The sequence below is a fragment of the Platichthys flesus genome, chromosome 4, assembly GCF_949316205.1.
Source record: "Platichthys flesus chromosome 4, fPlaFle2.1, whole genome shotgun sequence".
NCBI lineage: Eukaryota > Metazoa > Chordata > Actinopteri > Pleuronectiformes > Pleuronectidae > Platichthys > Platichthys flesus.
In genome coordinates, this window is record NC_084948.1 from 25,175,673 (window position 1) to 25,198,220 (window position 22,548).

At 42.6% G+C, this 22,548-nt stretch overlaps 1 protein-coding gene across 1 annotated transcript in view; it reads left to right on the plus strand.

The window, feature by feature from the left end:
- Nucleotides 1–22,548, plus strand: part of nectin1b (nectin cell adhesion molecule 1b) — a 139,461-nt gene that overhangs the window by 111,950 nt on the left and 4,963 nt on the right. The window contains 2 exon segments of the mRNA XM_062385740.1: nt 5,251–5,344; nt 11,158–11,259. Coding sequence (XP_062241724.1) covers nt 5,251–5,344; nt 11,158–11,259 — 196 coding nt within the window.

A 22,548-nucleotide genomic window follows, 5' to 3' on the forward strand; every position in this document is an offset into this window, starting at 1 on the left:
TTAATTGAGGAATTAGAAAATTACGAAAATTAAATCTTAATTACACAAGAGAATGTAATTTCCTAAATATCATAGTCAGCAGTTCAGAGTCTTGATTTCCAATCTCACTGTTTCTTTAAAAACTAGGAGCAGCAGATATGTGACCGATGATACGAACATTTCCTCCATCGAAATAAACTCCCCTTCTTACACAATCTTCTCAAGGTCCTGATACTGATGAAGATGAGGAGCAGATGGGAAAGAAGACGAAGTATTTCTTTATTTATAATCAAGTATTGCTCATGTTTTCGCAGCCAACAGGCTGATTTTCCAATATTCCCCCCTTTAAATGGCACAGAGCCTGAAATTATAACTTTAATCTCATAAATAAGACTTAAGAATTACCACTTTATTTTCGTGATAGTAAAACTCTTCTTTCGGAAATCTCCAGCTTTTGTTTTCCTCGACACGGCCCCGATCCTCCGTCGTACCGCTGGGATCTGCAGAGACATGACATGAGTTTGTGTAACCCCATATTTAATTGCCAAACTGCTCACCCGTGCTTTTCACCATTGCTGTGTGGAGACCTCTACAGTGTGATTTACGGTAATTCCTTGTTGGAAACCTTTTTAAGCTTTCAGCTGTAACCAAAGTAGGTTTTGTCTTTTCTTGTGCTTTCTGGGTCATTCAACATGGACTTGTCATTGTACTGGGCTTGAATATCAATCACCACTGTTGTTGTGTTATGGTGCTTGGTGACTCTGTACAGAATGTTATACATGCAGTACAACTGTCTATAACAATCACCTGTTTAATCATGTTCATTTGTGTTGCAGTGCATGTTATCTAGTATCAATGCCTAAGGAGTTGCAAACTGGCTGTGTGTGTGTGTATAATTGTAAAAGTTACATGTTTAAAAAAAAAAAAAAACCCAGACTACAGAAATAGTTTTTGATAAACTTGTCAAGGAACAAAAAACAGAAGTCATTTTGTTTCATTCTTGTTTTGTTCTTTCTTTATCTTGTGAGGAGAAGACAAAAAAAAAAAAACAACACAACCTCTGCAAAGTAATTGTCGTTCTCCTTTTGGAAAGATCGGAGCAAGACAAAGCATGAAAGTAATTGCCTCCTGAAGATCAAATCACATTTATCCCGTCTTGCAATTAAAAGTATCATTAGCATTTAAATTGCCCAATAAGATTGCGATCAACAGAAATCAATGCGGAGCACCGGGGATCAGCTCCGATACGTCACGTTGTTTTTCCACCAGCGGGGCCGTGGTCATGTGGCGGCTCCTAATCCGGGCGATGCAACACTTCACTTTCTCTCACGTGCCGAAACACACCGCGTTTTCTAAACCTCCACTGGCGCCCGGAACTCTCCTAATAGAAAGGTCACTTTCTCAGAGAGTGCATTGTACAAGTCATTTTCTTTGCCGTAAATCTTCCGTCACAGATTACTCTTCTCAGTTTAGGGATTAGTTATGTTTTCTCCTCGCTATCCTCCTTAAATCTCCCCTTAAGCCGCCCTGATCCCTTTGTGGCCAGCGGAGCGAGGAGGAGCGAGGTCTTCGAGGTGGACGTCTGAGGAGGAGACAGTGCAAACTCCACTGTAGCTCATGGTTCCCTGCCCAGTGCTTCCCGCTCCCCACAGGCTTGTGGTGCTTGTCAGCTTTCATTAGCGTCGGCCTCTCACAAAGCCAACGCCCACATGCTGCCTGCATCGCGTTTAGCTCAGAGGAGGAAGAGAGCGCGGAGGCTGCACAGCTGAGATGCTGCACACGAGGAGGCCGGGGCCGAGATGAGCCTCATCATTTCTGACTAATGACGGATCGCACTTTAACTTTAAAACACAAAGTGCAGAATTAATTGGGTCGTGTTGCGTCAGGCAGGAAAATGCAGGATGACACACGAGCAGAATATTTCAGTCGCCATATGGCATCAGCCTACATCACACAGCGGAAAACAACCTTTATACATATTGAATAGATTCCGAGCTGCACGGTCGGAACATATGGTTTCACTTAAGAGGAGGAGAAACGTGTACAGATGAAAAATGGGATGTTGTACTTGTAAAAATGGATTGACTGCTCCTGTAGCACAGCTTGAAGGATGACACTGAGAGGAGTGATTTGCAGAGACGTGGTTAGACTTTCTACCGTATGATTTATAAAGTGGCCGCCCGTGCTTTTCTATTGTTTGATAAAGATGGACGACGTGTCTCCTCTTCCTCCTCTTCCTCCTCTACCCAGAAATTAGCTGAGATCTATACGATCGTGGGCTGGAGCGTTGGTGATGTCTCACTCTCTTCTTTATAACATGATATGATCATTTAAAATGAAAGTCAGTGGAAAAAATGAACACTTGAAGAAACATCAGTGTGATGAGAACCACCTGAAATAGCAGAAACCATATTTAGCACTATATAACAGTGGGGTGCATGACCTGTACTGCAGCCAGCCACCAGGTGGCGATGGAAACACTTTGGCTTCACTTGTTGGGAGCTGACACGTCGTCTGTCTTTATGTTCAGTCCGTGGTGGAGACCTTTGAAATGTGATGAATGGTCCTTCATCGTTGGAAAAGAGGCGAGACATGTTTACTCACTCGGCTCTGTCAGTTGACATTTTACCTCCTCCACAAAAACACCAAAAATATATCACATCTGTAGGGAACTACATTTTGCTTTCTGTCTTTTTTTTTATCGGGTTTATCCGTCGTAGTCGACCCTGTGATCACGAGAGATGTGGAACAAAACAGAGACGATAGAAATAACGTTTGCCAAACCAGACAAAGAGAGAGAAACTTTTAAAATCATCGACCACTCTGTCTTTTAAACATTCCTCCCAGTCTGCAGATTGAACTCTGACCAGTCGTACTGGTGCTCGTACAAAGGGAAGGAGGGCTCGTGGCTTATTTCACTTTCACCTCTTCTGATGAATAGATTCAGATAATCTGTTATCTTGTTTTTAAATCCGGTTGATAATCTAACCACGTGTTTCCTGGCACATCCGACCTGTCGTGATCTCCGCAGACACTTGAGCTTAATGTTTTTATAACTTTCATAAGTTACTGTAAGAAGACTCATGGAGACATATGTGCTTTTTTGAAAAGAGCGAGCTGTTGATGGAGAGTTCGATGCTCAAAGGAAAAAAGACGAAAATGAAAACAATTCGTGAATAGAGCTTCCAGATCAAAGAAGCATTAAATCTTTGGATAATCTTTTGGTCATTTCTGCCACACAATGATATTCTACATCAGCCTTACAGTCGTAGGAGCCTTCATACACCAGTGAGGCAGCACACACACACACACACCGCGCTCTGCACACACGTCGCTTCATCAAACAACGATGATACCCCCCCCCCCACTGTTTTCCAGCTTTTGTGTTCGACCTGCAGCGACAGTCCACCGCCCCCCCCCCCCCCCCCCCCCCCCCCCCCGAGGCCACTGCTCGTAACATGATTACACAAGTAGCTGAATTGAATAAAGCAGAGAGAAGTATGACGGGGAAAGTGGTTCCTATGAGGAGCGCTTATTCATGTTTGGTCAGATTTAATAAACCTGCTCTGCATACAGGGACCCCGACGCTTTGCTCATGTGAAAAGGCTCCTTCTCGAAATGTGCTGTGAAATGCAATCATCGGGCTCCTCGGGGATCCAATGGAAGCTGAAAAATGCAGCAGGGTCTGAATAAAAATGCTGAATTAAACATAAACTGCTCGAGTAAATCGGACCCGACATTAAGACGTGTATGAGAAACACAGTAAATATCAAAATTTGTATATATTCAGTGATGCCACGTTTCTAAATGACAATGAGGTCACTGCACGGGGTGATCGTCAACTTCCTGTCTCAGCAAACCAAAGGGGGGGGGGGGGGGGGACTCTCCGCTCTGTGCACAGGGCGGAGAGTCACACTTTGTCTCGTACGTTTCTTGAAAGCAAAATAATCTTGTTTGCTGTCAGATCTCAGAAGTGTGTATCAGAATCCGGTCCCGCATCAGCACCGGATTACGATTCTTTATAATGAGCAGGTGCCATTTCCACCGGACTCATCATTATCTGTCTGTGAGAAAATGGATGCCAGCCCTGTGAAGGCTCTGCGGCTGTAGACGAGGGAGTCTGCTGCATGCTGTGTGTGTCTGTGTGTGTCTGTGTGTGTCTGTGTGTGTCTGCTGTGCCTCGGTGCTGCAGGCAGGCGGAACAGGGTGCCACATGAATCTGGCAGTGGCACGGCAGCCCTGTCTGGAGACAAGGTGATACGGACCGGAAATAATGAGCGTGAAAGGAAGAGTTAAGGGGGGGGGGGCACTCATGCACGAATTTTCTGCACATTAAAACGCCGGCTTGGCCTTGCAGGAAAGGTCATGTTATTCAATAAGGAGGCAAACCGGTGCGGCCGGGAGGTGGGAGGAGCCGGAGCACAGCTCAGTGCCTGTGATCCACTTCTGTTGCTGGCTGCTGATATCATGTCACAATATTTCAGATGACATCTACAGGCGTGTTTGAGGGGAAGGAGTTTTCTTTGATACGATTGCACTGCAACAACCCGTCTGCTTCAACATCAAGCTTTCAATTACCGCTGTCTTTCCTGTTCAAGTTTTAATTTCCCTTTTTATCATCGCATCAGCGGCTGCGTGCCGGAGTGGCCCTCGTCTCCAGAGCAGAAAATGTCATCCCCCTGTTTTGAAGGAACTAGTTCTTTTGCCGCTCCGTTAATGGCGGCTCGTGAGCGAGCGCAGGTGTTGCGGCTTTGTTCTTCCCCAGGTGTGTCAACAGAGAGGCAGGGTGAGTGCACGGGGATTAGAGGATGTTAGTACCGGGGGGGGTTCCAGGGAAAGGTGGAGAGCAGGAGCTGCCTGCTGAGCTCTCTGAGTCACCGCTCAGGACAAACAGTGGCCTCGCGGCGGGCAGGGTGTTTGTCCACGTGGCACTCCGGACGAGGCTCGATCCACCCCGAGGACTTGACTCACACATGCCCTTCTCCCTGCCCCCTATGCCCCCTCCATCCCCATCCCCTCACCTCAGTGTCCAATTACAGCCCACTCTCATTAGCACAGTGTCTCTCCAGCGAGAGCCTTTGAAAGGGCAGGGGGAATGGCCGCCGCCGCCACAAAGCCTCCGACACGAGATCTATCAAAATCCGAGGAAAGAGTGAAAAAGGCAAGTGCAGGCAGGACTTCTCATTAGAGTGCTGTGGAAGGTGAGGGACGGAGAGGGGGACGAGCCCTGACTGTGCTGAGTGTCATGTTATCTTTTCACTCTCTTAACAGGACAGACCTCCCGCCCGCCCACAAGCCGGCCCCGCCTCCGCCCAAGAAGAAGAACAGCGACATGAAGGGACACTTGACATCTGATGACATCCAGGTAAGAAAGATCCATCATGCTCATGCTCCTCCTCCTCCTCCTCCTCCTCTTGTCTCTTCTGAAATCTTCCCCAGAATCCTAACATCACATTTCTGTCAAATTGTCTCCAACGTTTAAGTGAAATGTTTCCAATTCAAGCTCAAATATATCAGAAATAAAACATCACAGTTGATTATAACAGTTGGACTTCTGGTTTTCGGCTCCTGGCTAAACAGGTAAACAGTTCATGTGCAGAAGAAGCAGAACACAGAGAAAACAATTCAGATTGTAAATGTATCTGCATTCATATGTAGAACGTTTTTTAATTGAGATTAGCAAAAAATGATGTCTGGACCTAAAACACCAAACAATCTGGGCTCTGAGATTTCATTCAAATCTATTTACCTTCATTCTTTTAGCACCATTTCACCACATACAATATCTCAAGGCATTTTAAACAGTAAAGTCAAGACCTTACAATATCACAAAGAGAAACGAGCTCCCGTCTGTCTCGACCCGTCGGGTTGAGACCAGAGAACTGGGGGCGAGCAGCGAAAGGGGGGGGGGGCAAAAGAGAGAGAGACCAGCAACAGTTTGTTCACTTTGCAATGAGATTATTTGAATACTAATGATAACAGTAGCAATGATAGCGGCACATATTCATAATTATAACACAAGTGGTAAAATAATAAATCATTTGCTAGTAAAAGTAATCATGATAATGCTGGGAAGCAGATTTGATGTCTATAGAGTGAAAACTGTATGCACCTGTTCTCCCATATGTTCTATGCAGCATAGGTCTATAGACTTATATAGTATTAATTCACTATATTACATGTGGAGGAGATGAGTGGAATGATCATAAAGCACCACTCGACTCTCATAAACACTTTCATCCCTCAGCGGTGTGTTGTGTTGTTGTTTTTTTCAAGGAGATATGATTTCATAACTTGAACGAGCAGCTTTTGTTTATTAATCAGAGACAAACTGAAATGTCAACATCCAGTGGATTAGCGAGGGGAGAATTATTTCCGCAGTAGCAATTTCCTCAGATCACTTATCAGGCTGAAGAGGCAAAAAATAAAAGCCCCATCACAGGAGCAGAGTTTGATCCGTGAAGCTGGAGGTTCTGGGGCAGACCTCATCAATTTAGAATATGAAAGATGTAACGTGAATAAGTGGAGAAGGGACGTGACTCAACAATTCCATGACTCACCACATTGCATGAGTTTCCTGCACAGCAAAATGAAGTATGTTGATTTTAATACTAGCTTCCAAAAATAGAAACACTGGTGTGTGGATCAATCAAGTCAAATCTCAGCTGCCAATCATCTTAAATCCTCAGATAAATAAGCATACAATCAAACATCATCTTTATCAAAGTGTATTTTAGTGTTCTATCCTCTAACACGGAGGAGTCAGGGTTTATGACCTGTACTGCAGCCCAGTCACCAGGGGGCGATCAAGGAGACATGGCCTCACTTCCAGGCAGCCTGTCGAGTCGTCCATCTTTGTATGCAGACTCCGGTCGGAGCAGACATGTCGCTGCTCACAGTGGAGTTAACAAAGCTGCGTTACTTGTGTGCCACACAACCTGAAACTTGATTTGCCGTTGGTCAAAACAAATAATCTCCAAATCCCGGTGGAAATCTGAAAATCTCATTTTCTCCCGCCTCGGCCCCCGGCTCCCTTGATGACTGGATCTGTGGGAGCAATATTTTAAATCAGCCGGTGGTCAGGCATGCATGAAAACACAGTCTGTCACGATAATGTGATTGCTGTTGTGTTGTCCACAGCTCGGTCTCTTCCGTTTAGGAAAAGAACGGCAAATCTCACAAGAAAGAAATCAAAGTCGTGGGACAGAGGTCACAGCGAGCCGAGCAAAACAAAAGATCTTTCAACAGAAACAAAAGAGTTATTAGAATCTGAATAATTACAGGTTCATCCAAACCACCGATTCGGCCGCCGGGCATCCGCACTGCTGAGATTTTAAAAGCAACTCTACAATGGTCTTTATCGCTCCGAGGTCAAACTGCTGGACGTCTGTGCAGGGACAGTAATGGAGAGAGGGGGAAGGTCATGTGCTCTCGTCCCTGCACGAGGACCAGAGACCAGCACCCGACGCCCGACTCTCTGGTGATTAGTGGGAAGATGAGCCGGCAACTGACACTGGACAGGATTTAATGTGTTGAGCTTCAGGGCTGTAGTTACTGTAAAAGAAGCTGCACGCTCAGCAAGTTAGCAAATATATATATATTACAGCTAGTTTATAATGAGATATATACATAATAAAGGTAAAATATGCAGGATAAACTATTATTATTGATACATTAACAACAAGCAGCATTTTAAACATGTGTACAACAATATATTTAAAGATATGATGAGAATTCCTGAGTACAGAGAATGAAGCTTGTATTACATTTCAATATATATATATAAAAAATATATATAGAATATAAAGTGTATACAGAGTAAATGCAGAACCAGAAATTATGTAGGTACGCTACCTGAGACAGAAAACTAATGCTCCACTAAAGTGGCAGTAATATGAGATATTGCACATTATATTTCACATAATATGATGGAACAAACAGTAATATTACACATGATTATTATTATTACACATGGAAGACGTGTTTAAGGCTCCAGCTCCAGGTGGGGGGGATAACAACTTCAGGGAGACAACTTCCTGCCTGTCAATCATCTTGATGAGCTGTGTCTTGAATTGACACTGAGATAATCAGCCTCTGTTGAGCCGCCAGGCGATATGTAATAATAGTAATGGCAACACGCTTTTATTTTATGGTTCAATGTAACTGCTGCAGGTCGACTTCCTCTGTTTCATCTGTAGAATCTTTCATTTTCAGAAACTTTAGGAAACATACAAGTTACAACACCAGAGGAGATTCAACTCTCAATTCTCAAACTTAAATGTATATTTTTTTGCGTTTGTTTGATAAAGCCAGATTTAAATACAGATTTAAAAATAGATAACTGATCCTATGCAAAGTTGTGCTTTAGACGAACATCTCCTGTAAAGTTATGGTACAGAAGATGTAAAAGTATTTCGAAAAAGTAAAAACCAGTGCAGCAGAAAAACGTAAAACACAAAACCAGAGATATAAAATCACATTTACATGAGATATTGTTTTTATTTAAATAAAGAAACATTGTTAGTGTCTAGTCTAGGTATAAAAAGGCATAATTATATTTTTGGACAGTTTTTCGGATCAGTCTGTTCTGTTTCCTGCGGCTGTTACATCCTCCGCTCAGCTCTGACCACGGTTCTGAGTCCAAAACACCATGAACACCAGAGAAAAGCAGATTTGGGGAAAAGGTTTGGATTCAGGCACAAATACAGAGAGAAAGAGAGAGAGAGAGAGAGAGAGAGAGAGAGACAGAGAGAGGAAATGGCATATGAAGTATCCCGATATTGAAACAGGAGGCTGAAAGAGTTGGACGCTGCAGCTCTATTTCAGGATCGGTTGCTGGGGGTCCTGACTGGCCCGTGGAAATTGGCAGCACGGTGGTTTTTGTATCATCGCCCAATGCACAAAGCAAAACTGGCAACGCAGCCAAAGTATAAAACATCTGCGCTCGCTGCTTCACAAACAATCAGCGCACGTTTCCGTGAGTCGGACTCGGATGGGGCGAGCAGAGACGACAGGCGTCCAGGAGGCCGATGTCTTCATGTTCCCAACAAACGCTTTCCTGCAGCTAATTACATGTGAAGTCTGCTGCTCCGCTCGCTGCTCAGCCGCTCAGCCATTAAACGTCTCTGCTGTTTGATGTGATGTGAATGGAGACCCAGTGCACGCTGACTGGCGTTCAACAGCTATTGTGTTTTTTTTTTAGGGTGAGAAAAACGGAGATCACACAGCATTTAGCAGAGTTTTGATTAGTCAAACTGAAACACACAAAGGGGCCGGGCTGCGGGAGAACAGTGTAGCTGTGACTTCAGGGTGTGAGTTGTGTGTTGTGGTGAGATACACGTGTTTGAAAGCAAACAGGAGCGTCTCCTCTCGTCTCCACCCGTCACTTCCTGCTCTCTTCTAATAGAAATGATGCTTTAAACATCCTCCTGCTGCTGCAGGAATAACACCCTTATCTGCGCCACGTGTAGTAATTTATACAAAGTGAAGCTTTGTGCAATTATGAAATTCAGGCTCCTGTCATTTAAATGTTTTCAGAGCAGATATGTATTATTGTGTGTCGTCTTTGAACGTTAACCTCAACAAATAGAAAGTTGACTCATCTTTTTTTTTAGTCCCTTGATTGTTGTAACGTTCAACATCCTGAATGTTTGTAAGTGAAATCGAAGCCTCTGTATCTTTTATAAGCACGTCGCCTCGTTTTTGACACATTAAAGGCTCTTTTTCAAATTTAAATTTTTCTACATCTATAAGAGGGGGGGGGGGGTCCGGTTTCCAAATCCTCAAACGCTGAGATATTCTTCTGTAAATGTGACAAAGCCACGGAACAGTTGTAGAAAGTCTCCATTCAAAGGCGTCTTTGCTCTGGGAAGAATTTAAATACTTCACTTTAAGAGACATCAAGCTATTAAAAAAAGGGAGGGGGGGGGGGGGGGGGGGGGGCGTGTAAACACCAGACTGGGATTTTCACATCCAGCCAGGGAGCCCAGTAAAAGTGTTTTTGTTTTATGCTTTGTTTGTCTTGTAAAAAGACGGCTGCGAGTCCCTAATGGATTCAGACTGAATATTATCAAGATGATCTCAATGAGCCTCACGCACATGTTGACAATATGTGTTTGCTGAGCTGTGATGAATCTGTTCTGTAATCACATGTCACCTTCACACCATTCCTTCCCCCCCGAGACCTCGTTTCCCTTCTCGTCTCGCGCAGATTAGATTTTACAGTATTTTCTGCGCTGCTTTGTTTCAGACGTTTACATCATCACCTTCTGACTGATATGGATTAATTAGACAAAGTGTCTCTGATGCAAACAGAGTTCAGATGAGCAGCCGGAGTTCAAACCGCTCGTCTGTCAGAGTTCACGTCTCATTTGTCTCACGTCTCATTTGTCTCACGTCTCAGAAAAAACGATTTCAAAACACTTTAAAACCTTATTTTCTGCTGCTGACATTTCTTTTAACATCTTAAAATAGATGCAACAAAGGAAGTGAAGGGCCAGAGGCTGAACAGACCTTGGTCAGAGCTGGAGTGCAGAATGAACCTTGTAAACGGGCCTGTGGTTTTGTTTCAGGTCATTGAACTCTATCATATACTTTTATCTGGTATTGATGTTCTGAAAAAATCTGCAGGAGCTTCTGCAAATGTCCGTTTTAGTTGCTCTGGACAATCTCTGGAGTTTCTCGAGCTCCGGTTAATGTCAGAGTGAGCACATATATATATTAAGATATACATGTATAACAATGGTTTGGAGGAGGTTACACAGCAGGATAATATCTGCAGGATAGAACCAGGAGATGAAGGCGCAGTTTAGATGCTGATATTTCACATTGAGATTCACACTAAACTTCCAGGTGTTGAGTGTATAAACAAAATATGGACGTTTTGTCTACATGTTGTTTTCACATCTTGGGAGTCCTGTGAAAGGACCCGAGTCAGACAGTGAGCTGAGAAAGCTTCTCGGGTTCTGACCCATTCGAACACGACTCACCATAAATCATCACAACTGAAAAACAGTAAATACACAAGACAAGTATCTCTCCCTATCTTTGTGAATCTAAGGCACAGAACCTCCTGCTGCTTCTCCATATGTGAAAGTCAAACTCTGGAGAACGTCTGGACCTTTTCCAGAGCTCCTGTCTGAAAGATGAGTGTCGCTGAGCCCTGTGTGTTTCCTGTAGGTGGTTCATCTCGACAAGGATGAGGAAATGCAGAAGCTTCCTCTCCAGCCTCCTTATTACGACATTGCACCGTCTGAGTCGACCCCCTTCACCGATAAGCCGGTGAGTAGCGACGCCGCGAGCGGGTTCAAAGTAGCGGCTCTGTGTCGGGGTCACCGGCAGCCGGCGCCCTCCGGCTCGGGGTAATTGCCGGTGAAAGGATGAACTCGCTGCTTGAAGCCTTTTGGAAAATTGATTTAGATTTTAAATGCGGCGCTGTGATGCTTCCTGAATGTCGCTGAGGATGTTTTAACCGTAGCTGCTTCGTCTGTGCTTGAGTGTTGTTGAACTTGTGTGTGTTTGTTTGCTTGTGTTTGTGTGTTTGTTTGTGTGTATCATAACCCTGACCCCCAGCACTCACCACTCTGCCCTCGGCCTCCCCTCCCGTCCTCTTCCTCCGAACCATCCTAATTACTTGTGTGTTTGCATGGCAACTCAGTGCAGGGAAACTGGCGGCGTGATGCTCCTCAGCTCACCGCCGCCCCTGAGTGTTGACTGTGAAGTGTTTGCCTTGTTATCAGATGCCTCGGCTAAACTGTGGTGAGCCTCCCCGAGTGGCGCAGATGCTCGAGTGCATTTGGGGCTTTGCTCGATTTTGGCTCGAGTCTCGGCTTTGAGCGAAAGAAAATATAAAGTCTTTTGGTGTTTTGGACAGTGTGTGTGTCTGTGTGTGTTGTGTGTGCACAAGCAGAAACTTGTCTCACTGTTGTAATTGTCTGCCATAGATTAGCTAACAACAGCAGCTCTATATTAATGTTGTTGTTGCTTCCTGATTTGCTGTTGAAGGTCAGAAGTCTCATGTTGTAGATATAAAAGTTTGACTTGGAGAAAGCTGATGTGGATCTGGATTCATGAAATTGGAAATTAAACCTCGTAAAAAGTTTTAAATAACTTGTTCAAAACAAATTCTGAACTTACTACGACATGTTTGTATTTTTCTTTCTGTCGATGCCACGAAATGCAAAAACCACCAATGAACTCTGATGCTAGTAAAAAGTATTTCTGTGTTTCCACGACCTCAAGTCGATTATTATGAGTCATCGAGCTCCAAACTGCAGCCCCTGTAGTTTATTTCTCATGTTTTAAGCTTGTACTCAAGTACTAAAACCTCTTACCTATGTACAAGTATTGATAAAAAGACAAGTAAAAAAAGTACTTGGAGTTTGAAGTCCTTCAAGTACTCAAAGTAGAAGTACTACTGTAGCTAGTTCTCCACTGGTCTGACAAACCTTGTTAAAACAAATGATTGGATTCAGTCAGTAGCAACTAGTGCTTTTACTTTGAAACAGATAGAGGAAGTGCTTCCAATATTTATACTGTGACATATTCAACATACTGTGGAACTGAGGTGAAGCATCATCAAGGTCTTGACCTTGATATGTAAGATAATGTGGGTTATGATTTGAAACTACACAAACCAAATTGTCCATTTTGCTGTTATCTGCAAATGGAGAAAGATAAAATAGGCAAAACCCCGACTTGAAGATCAGTGGTGCTGTTATTACATGAAAACATGGACGACAAAATTTAAAACAAGATGTTCCACATGCAGCTAACACAAAGGTGAGAGTGAAATATCTCCAGGTAAAGACACAGGCTGAGTGTGGAGGTCAGATTGCCGCACATTGTTGGTTGTTGTCTATGGGATTTATAGACAATAAGAAGAATACATATCTCACCTGATTTGACCTTTACATCATGAAAAGTTCTTTCAGTGAATTACATGAACAGGGGAACTTTGAGCCAAGTTTCATTTTTCTCTGAAATTCTTGTCCGTTGTGTAACTTCATTGTTAATTGCTGCCTGCTGTGTTTATCAGAGCTTGTGTTGCTCAAATGTGAAGTTGATGCACAACTCGGGCTAAACATCACCTTAAATGGAAACCATGCTCCGTCAGTGATGCTCTTTATAATAATGCATACCTGTGATTCATTTATTAGCCTGTCTGCCCAGCTGCTTTAAATCTGCTGCTTTGCATTTATGTTATGCTTATTTTAAATAACTCCTCTTCTCTCCTCAAACTCTCAGGGATATCTAAATCACTCTCACTCCTCTCCCCTGCATGAAGAGATTTTGTATTTTCTGCGTCGTTATTCGAGGATATTAAACTTTATCATCTTCAATTCTCCGCTCAGAGGAACAGGATGTTTAATTCTGATCATCCTTGGACACCGGATAGATTTTCTTTAGATTGCTCCTTTTTTTTCTTATCTCTGATAACATTCCAGTTAAATTGGAGTTTAGCGCTGCTCTTAAGATGAATGAGGCACCACTGAGGTTTGCCAAACACTATTTGTGAGGGACATGCATTGACTGCTGAGCATCAAGTGTTACTAATGATGATTCTCTGGGGGCAAAACACTATCTGCCAATCCTGAATGCGATGTGGCTGTAATTTTCCCCCTGATTGCACTCTGGTCATGACAAATATTCCGGATATTTAAATATCCAGCGAGTAGCAGAGTGGGAGAGGCGCTGGAAACGAGCGGCTGCACAGTAGACTTTAAATCATTAATGTGAAAGCTTCAATCATTCCTGTGTAAATCCTTTTCTCTCAGATGGAAGTAAGGTCCACTGGTGCAGGTTGGGGACAACAGGTGTCTCCTCCCTCACACCCCCTCCCCCCTCCCCGTTAACATCCACCCTGAGACATGGGGGGAGATCACAGCTCGGCTTTGCATTGACTTCCTCCTGACCCTCTTTTTGCTCCACTGATTTCATTTAAAGCAGACGGACTAAAAAGCAGAGGCTTCCCCATCTGATCCAATCACTTCTCCCGCGGCCGAATTCTGCTCCAGGAATAGATAAAAAAAACATTATGCAGCAGAAAGAAGAAGGTTCTGACTCCTCGTAATGTGGGAGGCGTTATCTTTTGATTCCTGTCATCGTGTGTAATTCTAGTTCTCTCTTTAATAAATCAGCTCCCTGTGGTTCACGCTGGCCTGCCACCTCCTCTTTTGCTTTTCATATCATGACATGTTATTCCATCTTTAACGTCCATCTCAGGTCAGTGTCAGTTCTGTCACAACATTAAGAAGCTCATCAGAGAAGGGCAGAGGAAATCAAAACCTCACCGAATGTGTTACCTTGATGTCTCTTTGTTTTCCTTCATGTTTCTGTGTGTCAGTGTCTCCAAGTCTCCGTCATCTCAGAACCTGGTTATTTTTGGCAAAACAGCGCTGCAAGCTTTCATTGTCATTTATTGATTATCCCATTAAGGTCATTTACTCAATCATCTACTCGGCCAATTGCCCATGGAGTCAATCGGCCGGTCGATCATCGGCTTGTGTTTGTGCACGGTGGTCAGATGCCGGTTGGATGAAGGTCTTTGTCTGCGTTTACATGCACAGCGGCTCCGTGGACGTGGTCACAGTCGGTTGTGTAACTGCCTCCACGTGTGGAGTCACTGAGGTTCCAGCCAAAAATCAGGGAATTCATGTGAGCAGCACACGAATGACTGTCCTCCTAGATTTTAGCCTTTAGAAAGATTGTGTGGACGTGAGTTCACCTCAAGCAGAGATTTATAGATGCAACACATGTCCATTATGTGTTTGGTTTCGGAAGTTATGGAGATGAGTGCCAGAAAGAAAACAAAATCCTGTAACTGAACCCAGTGTGCATGTAAACAAAGTGTGAGTCCTTCTCCGTGTGTCAAACTTTTTGTTGATGGTCTTTATAATTATACATTTCTGTTTGTGTGATGATTTTCTGTGCAACAACAACTCTCCATTATTTTCTGTTTGTCACATTAAGGCTACATCCACCCTGTACGTGCTCGTTTTGAAAACACATCATGGAGTCCACACTACTCCCGAGATTTAGATCCGCTGAAACTGAGATATTTGGAAACCCTGCTCGTTGTGTTTGAGTTTGTGCGTTTTAACATTTTATTCAGAAACACAGAGCTTCCTAAATTAAAGTTTGACACTCAAACTGCTTGCTGATTGGGTCTTTTCGGTTCCGACGTAGCCTTTGCTGATTCGGACAGCTCCTATCACATGACCCCTGCTGGAAGAAAACAACGGGCATTACGCTCAGCTTATGATCGCAATATTGATCATCAGTTACAAGCGTTACTCGTTTGTCTTTGCTAACAACTGCTGTTAGTCAAACACTTCCAGTATTTGTGAGTCACCATGTGCGTTTTCCGCCATTTTATTTACAGGGATAAAAACTGATCCCGAGCCAGAACTGTCATGTGGGCAGAGATCGTTTTATTTTAGTTTGAAATCGTCGTTCTCACACGAAGATGTGCAGGAGTGGAGGTGGCCTCAGTCTTAATCTGACATTTTGTATGTTCCATGCTAACACATTTTTATTTGCCTTCCTTCTCTAACACCACTGCTCACAATCTCAAAAATGTCCCCATGAGCATCAGATCTTCAGTCAAGATTCTCTCTCTGTCTCTCTCTCTCTCTCTAATACACACACACACACACACACACCCTCTCTCTCTCTTGCTCTCTCTCTCTCTCTCACTCTCATATGTTTTGGCTGCCTCACTCCTCACACACCTCTCGCCTCTCTTGTCTCCAGAACTCTGGCCACATGGACTGTGATGTCCAGTATGCGGAGCTGGATACTGCAGCTTTGGCCTCCTGTCCCGGCCCACGAAGCTCTGCTCACACTGGCCCTGGGGACCTTGTCGAGTATGCAACCATCCAGCCTAGCTCACACTAGCGCATGCCATTATAGGCCTTTCCCCTCAGACTTTGGCCTCAAGGTACACAGACTGATGCACTCCTTCCCTCCGCTCATGCCCCCTTCACCTCCACCCACCTCCCTCTCTGTGCTCCATGTGGTTCCCTTGTCTTCCCCCCTCTCTGGTCTGTGGCTGTTTTTTGATTTCCCCCCTCGCCGCTCTGCAGAAAGTTCGAGGGCAGATTTATATTTCCAGGCTATTATTTTGACTACAATACAACACAGACTCAGACATGCAGTTCCTTGATGCAACAGAGGAACAACGCAGCCTAAGCCGAGCTTGCATATTATTGCGTAAGATCATAGGATCAGCCGCATAAGAGCTCTATTATTTTTAAAGAAAATGTCATGTAAAATATGACCCATTGGAGAGAAAAATACATTTTTCTAAAAGCACTTCATCTTCACATCATCTCCAAGACTTCATTTGCATGAATCCTGATCCCGCAGAAGTCTATAGCGTCTCCCTAAACAGTTAACAATCCCAGCTAATATCAAAAACATGGGAGATGTAGCCGCATGAGTCTTCTGCATGAACATCTCAGTGGAATGGTAAAATCGTTATCCATGCATTTGCATTTTGAATAACATTAAAACAGGATGTAGCTGTGCTGTAGGGTATTTTAAAGTCACTGTTCTTCCTACAACAACAACAAAGACGGTGTAAAAAATTGAACATGTCGAGTGTAAAGTATTTTTTCCTGAACAGACATAAACATGCAAAACTGGTTTCTCAAGTGATTAGGGCCCACTTGACGATCCTGATTGGAGTCAGCGCAAAACGAGCTCTCGTCTCCAAGATGTCACCCTGAAGTCTCATCTGCACCTCACAGGAGAGGAGGACCTCCTGCCATCACGCACAAACACAACCCCCCCTGTACCACTCCAAACATTCATTATTCACATACAGCAATGTGGGATATAAGGGGACACAAATGGCCAAGTCGCCGCAACGCTTCTTTCCACGAAACGTCCAAAGGCAAATAAATCTCCAGACAACGCAGGAGGTTTTTCACAAGGCAGTCGTTGAGACACGGTGAGGTGCACGGCAGAGAGTTTATTATAGAAATATACCGTGGCAGCGATTCTCTTCTCATGTGAAGACAATTTCATCTAAATGTAGTCGTCAAGTGCATCATGGTGCCATAAAAACCCTGCAAAGATTAAATCAGCTGTGTAAGTGGAAACGAGCTGTTTGCCAGGTTTGGGAGAATCTGTGGGTGTGTGTGTCAGAATGAGAAGATTGAACTGAGGAAGTTCTGCAGCGACTCACAACTGTAACACAACAGAATTTAAAGCTGCATTATTCACTGGTTGGGATTCACCGGACGGCAACGGGATACACGTTTAGAATTTAGACCAGGTCAGATGCTGGGAGTCTTGGGACGTTACGTGAGTGAACTGAAAGCGCGTTATGTAACAACAAACTTAACTTATATAGCAAACATAAAAGCAACATAAATAAAACAATGAAACAAACATTATTATACAAATTGGGTTTATATCAGATTAATAGGAACAAAAAAGACAAAATGTTGAGTTTCCAATTGACAGTTTGTATTGTTGTTGGTTTTAAAGGTTCATTTGCCTCTTGAATAAATTAGCGGTTCCCTCATTGTTCCAGTATTGAAGTACAACCTGACTTCAATACTTCAAATATTCCAAAACGAATACGGCAAACAAGGTGAATTTGACCCAATCAGCACAAAACTAATTCAGGTCATGGACGTGGACCAAAACTGGGCCAGAATAATGTTTTGCTATATTCACTCCATGTGTAACTTACTCTCAAAAATATTCACAGAAAAATAAGTAAACACACTGGGGTCTCGTAGGTGTTGATAAGGACTATTTCACACTGTGATGTACCAACACCATAACTTCATCTGAATATATATCCAGAGCAGTTTTTCAATGAATGAGCCCAAATGCTTCTTCACCCCCTCGTGATTAAGCCTGAGGAAATTAGAAGATTTTAATATTCTCACTCACTGAGACTCTGCTCCAGTACGAGGCTGCATTAACATCCCAAACTTATCTTTCATATTAAATCTCTGGCAGCCGTATGTGGGAGGCAGCTCCTGAAAGTCTGGCAGAATTATCCATAGTTAGATATAATTTATTCTGACTTTTGGACCTTCAATTTCTTCATTACTTTCTCCCTTTTTTATTCTTCTCCAAAAAGATAGTTAAAATGTTTTTAACCAGCGGTACAACTGGAATCGAAGGATGATGTTTATATATTTAAACAATTTTCGGGAGTGAATGGGGATGAAATAGCTAAATAATGTTCTACCATCACGAATGTGAGGCATTAAGTTGTTAGAAAGGTGCGTTTGAAGTTTGTTTTTGAAGTAGCTTTAATTTTTATTCGTTTAAATCGGATGTAAGTGAGTGAATCACTGAAAAGTCTTCATCTCAGGTAATGCATGTTCGGGGGTGTGGCTTTGACGAGAGGGCCAATAGGAAAGGATTATATTAATCAATTGCATAATTTCAAAGTGTTCAGGGATTAAAAACTCTAATACAATTTATATGTGAAGTGACATTAACATTTTCTATTGTATGTTGAGCATTTCCAGTAACAAATGTATTAAATCAGATTCACTCATTATTAATAGGGGTTCAGTATCTTGCCCAAGGACATCGAACCACCAAACCCCGGATTAGTGGACAACCTGCTCTTCCCCCTGAGCCACAGCCGCCCCCCCGCTAAAATGCAACAACAATCATTTCACCATGATTTGAATCCAGTGAAAACATCTGGAAACCTGACACAGTTCTAACACAAACCAGACACACAAACCAGTATCGATTCATGTCTTAACCTTGGCTTTCACGAGCTGTTCAATCAGCGGCTCTGTGAATTGACGCTTTACTGTCACCGGGGAACAGTTTCCACACAAAAGTCCCCGTGGGAATTGCCTGTTGACATCCTCTGTTTCTAATAAGGCACCAGGCCTGGTCTCGACCGGCTCCAGTCACGAGGTTACAACCAGTCAATAAAATCTTTGTTTACCGAGCCAAAGCCTGAACCGCGAGCACCGACATCCAGAGTCGCAAAATCCTCACTTTATTCTGGGAGAAGAATAAAAGGCTTTCGGTCAGTGACTTGAAAAGTAATCAGGGAAATAAATCGGCCCGTTGTTAATCACAGCCTGATTGTATTTTTCCAGCATCCATTCACTTTGACAGTTGAGTTATTATACTCTCAAATACAGAAACTTATACGGAGGTCATTCTTCTCCAAGGTTATGCTATCTGCCCGACTTCAAGGTGATCCAGATTTCATTTAGATTAACCCGCACCTTTTAAATTCTCTGCGTTTCAACAAACTTTCAATCGAGAGCTTTTGAGTTCAGTGAGGGACGGAGGAGAAAGTCGGACCTGACAGAAAAAAGAAAGAGGGGTCACCAAACTTAGAAAACACCTGGGCCACTTACGTTTCAGCAGGAAAGCACAAAAAACACACACAATTGCGTTATTGATTTAAAAAAAAAACTCTTACACATCTCAAAGAAAAGCATCTGTTGCTTTTTGCTGTTTGAATAATTGTGGAATCCTCCATTTCCCCAAGCGGCAGACTTCTCTATTCTTGTTGTGTGAAGCTGAATGAAACGTATGGAAACACCTCTTTATTCTGATCTGTGGTTTTCGGGGTTTGCACTCGCTCGTCTGGCAGATTTAACAAAAGGTCCCGAAACAGAATCAAAGTGCAGTCATCTGTCCGTTCGCTTCTGAAACCGTCTGCTTTCATTTCCTGCTCGTCTTTTCCTACAGTCGGTAGAAACAGAATCTGATCAAACACAATAAGTCGACTTCTTTAATAGTTTTTACAACTTTTTTTGTAGGTTTTGAGCCTTTTTCTAACTTATTTACTCCGAACACAGTTTCTGTCCGAGGCCGGAGGGACGTGACCGTGTGAGGAAAAGACATTTATCTACATAACATTATGCTCCACTGCAGAAGCAAATGGAATCAATTCATGAATAAGTTGAGATTTAAAGTAAACAGGTTTAAAATTCAGTTGTATTGATCAGTCTGTTGAGTTCCAGCTTCTTGTTTGACAAATCTTTTGATTCATGGGTTTGGACGCGGCCCAGATGCTGAACAATGCAGGAATAATCCCAACAAGCAACTGGGGCAATGAGTGTTTTTACTGTTTTGTTTAATGTTGGAACAAAATAAGGAAGTGATTCAAGATAAAGCTGGATCTGTGGAAAAGTGCAAAAACAGCAAAACACATCCTCTCAGCTGCGAGTGTGGTAAAAACTTTCTGAAACGAGCATCCCCCTGGTGCCTGTTGAATTAAACTTATATAATCATTGTTAAAATGGCCTCACACGATGCTGCATGAGGTTCATATAATAAACACAAGACGAGCAACAGCGATGAATTATGATAATTACTTGACGCAGTCTCAGTTCACTTCCTGTGAAGGGAAAGTTTAATTTTAGCTCCAGATGTTGATCCACAGCAGATGTTGCATCTGTTTCTGTGAATCGTGTCAAACAAGAAAAAGAAGAAAGAAGCAGAACGAGAGCTGAGGAGTTACCAGTCACTGTTTTCAATCAACTCCTGTTTCCCTGTTCCAGAGTTTGATCTGGTAATGGGAACATTCAGAGGGAACTCGCCCACAAGTCTTTGTTTTACTCATTTTGTGATTTATGGGCTGAGACGATGAGATTGATTGTTACATAAAAGACCTGCGAGGAGCTGCTTTATTATTTATAATTATCTACTGAACTTTCTGGGCTCTTTTTGCAGTTTCCATGTTCTGCCTATGTGAGGTTTCTTCGGTGTGAATGGTTGTTTTTCTGTGTCTCAGAACAAACTGTTTCCTGCCTCTCGCCTCTCTGATTGGCTCCAGTCGTCTTCTGACCCTCTGAGGATGATCAATTTAGCTCCTGAATTATTTGCTGTTATTTATTGACCATCTAATTATCTCCTCTTTTCCATTTATGAGCTACTTTGCATTAAATTTCCCTTCAAGAGCCATATGTCTTCAGATTGGCCTTTATCCGATAGTCCATCTATTATATAAATCCTTGGACCGCTGCCCGGAGTTTGATGCTGAAACTCTGGAAGAGCTGAGGAACAGAAAAAGACGAATTCAGCTTGACTCCTGCTGAGGTGAAAGAGACTTTAGTTAAAAAAAATATTTTCAATAAAAGAAAAGAAAGATAGGGATCAAACTCTGTAAAATAATGTTTTTCTGTAAGAACTCAAGGATATAAAATAATATAAAGAAATAATAACCTATTTCTTGGCAGATTGACATTATAATAAATCCCATATATGTAGGATTTAAAAAAGGTTAAATGCGATGCCCCCACTGAAAACGAAAATCTAAAGTTTATTTTGTAGAATATTGTTTATGAAAGAAACTTTTTGACGAGCTGCTCTCACAGTTACGAGATGTTTCTAACAGCATTCATAGAAAGATGTGTTTCTTTGGCTACAGGGAATGGGTTTCAACGAATCAAGTGAAATAAATAACAGAACCTTTTATTCTGTCTCACAATATACTTTTACGTCTATCGTAAAAACATTTATTTCCAAAATTTCACCAACTCTTAAATCAAATAGTATTACTATTCAAAAGAATATTCTTTCACTGTATTAACGCTGCGTTTTTAAAGAAATAAGTTGACGTTTTTGAAAAAAAAATACTATAACTAAAGCTAAAACGACAGGAAATTGCTGCTTTCTACTAAGAAAGCTAATTTCAACAAAGTTTTTATCACTGATGTACATTCAGATATTCATGCTTCTGATAAATTGGTGGTTTATTATTTATTTGATGATGTAGAAACTGATTGGCAGCTGAGACTGACTTGTGATTGGTCAAGTATGCCTATTCATGTGACCTTGACACCACAAAGTAGTACTGCGCAGACTTTGACTCCAAATGACGTGAAGTTAATGTCAACGCTCGTTTGTATTTCAGCTTAATTTTTATTCAAGGGGACAGAAGTTGAGACTTGTCCTTCATCGTTATAAACAATTTGTCCATTTCATGCTTTAGTTTCTCTGCACAGATTAAAAGAAACCAGATAAGAACTTATGTCGGAAGCAGTTTGCTGAAGTTTCCGCTCCGACTCTCAAACTGTCCTGAGTCAAACCCACACTCAGAGAAAACCTCTCCTCACACTGTTGCTTTTGATTTGCTGTGAAACCGCTTGAACTCACCAAGGTCTCCTCGGCGAGCAAAGAAATTAATAACCTGACAAAGTCTCCGGCAAAGTTTTTCTCCGGCAGTTTTAGCGGCCCTTGATATTGACCTGAAAAACAAATAACGCTATTCAGGCACTCGTGTCGGATTGTGTAGCGTGTGTGTGTCAGGACGGGTTTACCTGTGTGTCGTCTGCTGAGGAAACAAAATTCACCTTCAGATCAACACTCGGCCCGCTGAGTGTCTGAGAGCCAGGGTTTCACAGTTCATTCCTCACAAAGGAGCTTTAAATGACCTCTCTAGAGTTCAATCTCTTTATTCATTCCAAATTTGTTAAAGTCATTTCAAAGAATATAGACATTATTTTCTTATGTTAGTCGCTACACAAACGTGATTTAATTATATTTACTTTTAATTGCTTACAACCTGCTTATTAACACAAATGCCATCTCGCTCAACTCCCCATGTTTTACCCA